The sequence below is a fragment of the Aplysia californica genome, unplaced genomic scaffold (genome assembly GCF_000002075.1).
Source record: "Aplysia californica isolate F4 #8 unplaced genomic scaffold, AplCal3.0 scaffold00073, whole genome shotgun sequence".
In the NCBI taxonomy this organism is placed as follows: Eukaryota; Metazoa; Mollusca; class Gastropoda; order Aplysiida; family Aplysiidae; genus Aplysia; species Aplysia californica.
Window position 1 is genome coordinate 1730390 of NW_004797343.1, and position 2684 is coordinate 1733073.

Genomic DNA, 2684 nt, shown 5'->3' on the forward strand with positions numbered 1-2684 from the left:
GCAGACGCTGCCAGGGAGTGCACACCTGTCACAGGGAAGGACGGAAGGAAGGAAAGAAGGAAGTGTGTCAGATAAAGCAGAGGGGGAAAAAAATAACTTGCAACTATTTAATTCTATTTAATTATTAATATAATCACTTAATAATAATGGCATTTTGTCAGTGACAGCAGAAGAACTATTTGAAAAGTGAAAGAAAGGGGGGAAAATGTCATTTTGTCAGTAAAAGAAGAAGAAAAAATGTCGCCGCGTCAGAAATAGAAGAATAAAAATATATAATAATCCTGCCATTTTTCCTATCAAACATCTAATATCGTCCTAAATCTCTCCTCCTTTTCATTGTTTCTCTCAAGTAACACCTCTAAATACTTAGGCACTACTATGACGTATGTGTACAGCAAGTGCCGTAAAACGCTTACTAAAACTAAAACATAACTAGCGCATTCAGAAGTAGTGTGGGGGCTCTAGTGGTCTTGAGGTAAGGTGTTGACCTCTCATTCAAAGGTCCCTGGTTCGAATCCGGGTAGCGACCAAAACATGTTCTTCTCTAAAATTGTCTCCTTTCACCTCCTTTCCTGCTCTCTAGCAATGTTCTGTTGTCTGCTTTCATTTCCACTTTCTGCCCCCACCTCCTTCGCCCCATCCTCTGGGCTCCTGATTCGTTCAGCAGCCTTTCTACTGCTACTCCTTGGCTCCTCCTTACTGCTGTCTTTCTACCACACCTCTGATCTTCTGGTGGGAAAGATCTACACCTAGCCTTTTCGGACAAGGACGAAAAATCTCGGAGGGCCCGTGTGCAAGTTGCGCACGTTAAAGAACCTTTGGTGGTCTAAAATCGATAAGAGTAGGCTTCGGCCGCCACTCGGGCAAAATTCAAAATTTCCTACTAACTGAAAAATTAGGTGTGTCCCGCGCGCTCATATGACCTTATGCAGTTGCGAGCGCCGTAAAACACTTTACAAAAACAAAAAACAAAGAAGTAGTGTCGACACTTGCCATATTAAGCTGTCACTCACTACAGCGATGCTGGAGATTTATCATGGAATAAAGTGATGGGGCACACATTCTATCTAGCGTAATCGTAAAGCCTGCGAAGGATTACTTTATTCCGTTTCCCTTTCTCACCGTTACTTTCTTTTCACACACCCCCCTCTCTTTTTTCCCTGCGAAGGATTACTTTATTCCGTTTCCCTTTCTCACCGTTACTTTCTTTTCACACACCCCCCTCTCTTTTTTCCCTTTTCCTAATTATACATAATTATACAAACACACTTCCTCTGTCCTGTCCTATGATACCTTTTCCTGCCCAAGACTCTTCCCTTTACTGCTCTTCTCTTTCCTGTCCTATGACTCTTTTTCCTGTCCTGCAACTAACTGTTTCCTTTCCTTTCGTATGACTCTATTTCCAGTCCTATGACTAGGACTCTCTTTCCTGTCCTATGACTATGACTCTCTTTCCTGTCCTGCAACTAACTGTTTCCTTTCCCTTCGTATGACTCTCTTTCCAGTCCCATGACTCTCTTTCCTCTCCTATGACTCTCTTTCCTGTCCTATGACTCTCTTTCCTCTCCTATGACTGTCTTTCCTCTCCTATGACTCTCTTTCCTGTCCTATGACTCTTTCCTCTCCTATGACTGTCTTTCCTCTCCTATGACTGTCTTTCCTGTCCTATGACTGTCTTTCCTGTCCTGCAACGCGACTATTTCCTTTCCTGTCCTACAACTCCATTTCCTGTCCAACAACTCCCAATTCCTGCCCTACGACTTGTTCCAGTCCTAAAACTTTTTACCTCTCTTTACAACGACCTTTCCCTGTCTTACAACTCCCCTTCCCTGTCCCACGACTCTCTTTCAAGTCCTACAACTTATCCCTGTCCTACGACTCCGTTCCCTACCCCTCACCCCCCCCCCCCGGGGTTTCCTACAACTCTCGGGTTCTAAGACTCTCTTTCATGCTCTCCAATACCCTTTCCTGTCCTATGACACCCTTTCCATTCCTTGACTTCCTTTCTTGACCAACCACTCCCTTTTGTTTCCTATGACTCCTTTTCAAATGACTCCTTTTCAAATGACTCCCTTTCCTACGATCCCCTCCCCTTTCCTGTCCTACGAGTCTGTCCTTTACTCACCCAACAAGTGTGCCGGGTCAAAGGGTAACCCATGGTTGTTTGGGCTAGGGGACGATTTCTTCTCATCCTTGCTCATGGCTGCGGCAGGGATCGTTTCTCCGTATCCACAAGAGAGTGGGGGGATGACTAGGCCACTATAACATTATTGAAGAGGTTAGCGTGTGACAGGGGGTGTGGCATAGAGGTCACGAGGTCACAAGGTGAGCAGGTCAAAGTTCAGCTGAGTCTGAAATGCACACTCTGCATAGGTTTTGGCTCGTTTCCGTTCTTCCTTCGTTCTTCGCTTGATTTTTTCGGATTTCTTTCTTCTTCTCTACTCGTCTGTCTATCCTCCTTAAGGCGGGTGCCTACATGTCGGAAACCTCAGATGTGAAGACACGTTTTCTTCCCATCAGCTCGATGGATGGCGTCAAACTTTCATTGTATTCTCTGAGTGATTCTGAAAGAAAAAATACACATCTAATTAAAAATCTGAAAGAAATAATACTCACACATAAAGAGAGGCAGAGAGAGAGAGAGAGAGAGAGAGAGAGAGAGAGAGAGAGAGAGAGAGAGAGAG

General features: G+C 44.6%; 1 protein-coding gene across 1 annotated transcript in view; it reads right to left on the minus strand.

Moving 5' to 3' along the window:
* Positions 1–2684, minus strand: part of LOC101848029 — a gene marked incomplete in the record, with an annotated part of 114656 nt that overhangs the window by 48750 nt on the left and 63222 nt on the right. Inside the window, 2 exon segments of the mRNA XM_013080071.2 lie at positions 1–25; positions 2126–2554. Of these exon segments, the coding sequence (XP_012935525.1) occupies positions 1–25; positions 2126–2201 (101 nt within the window).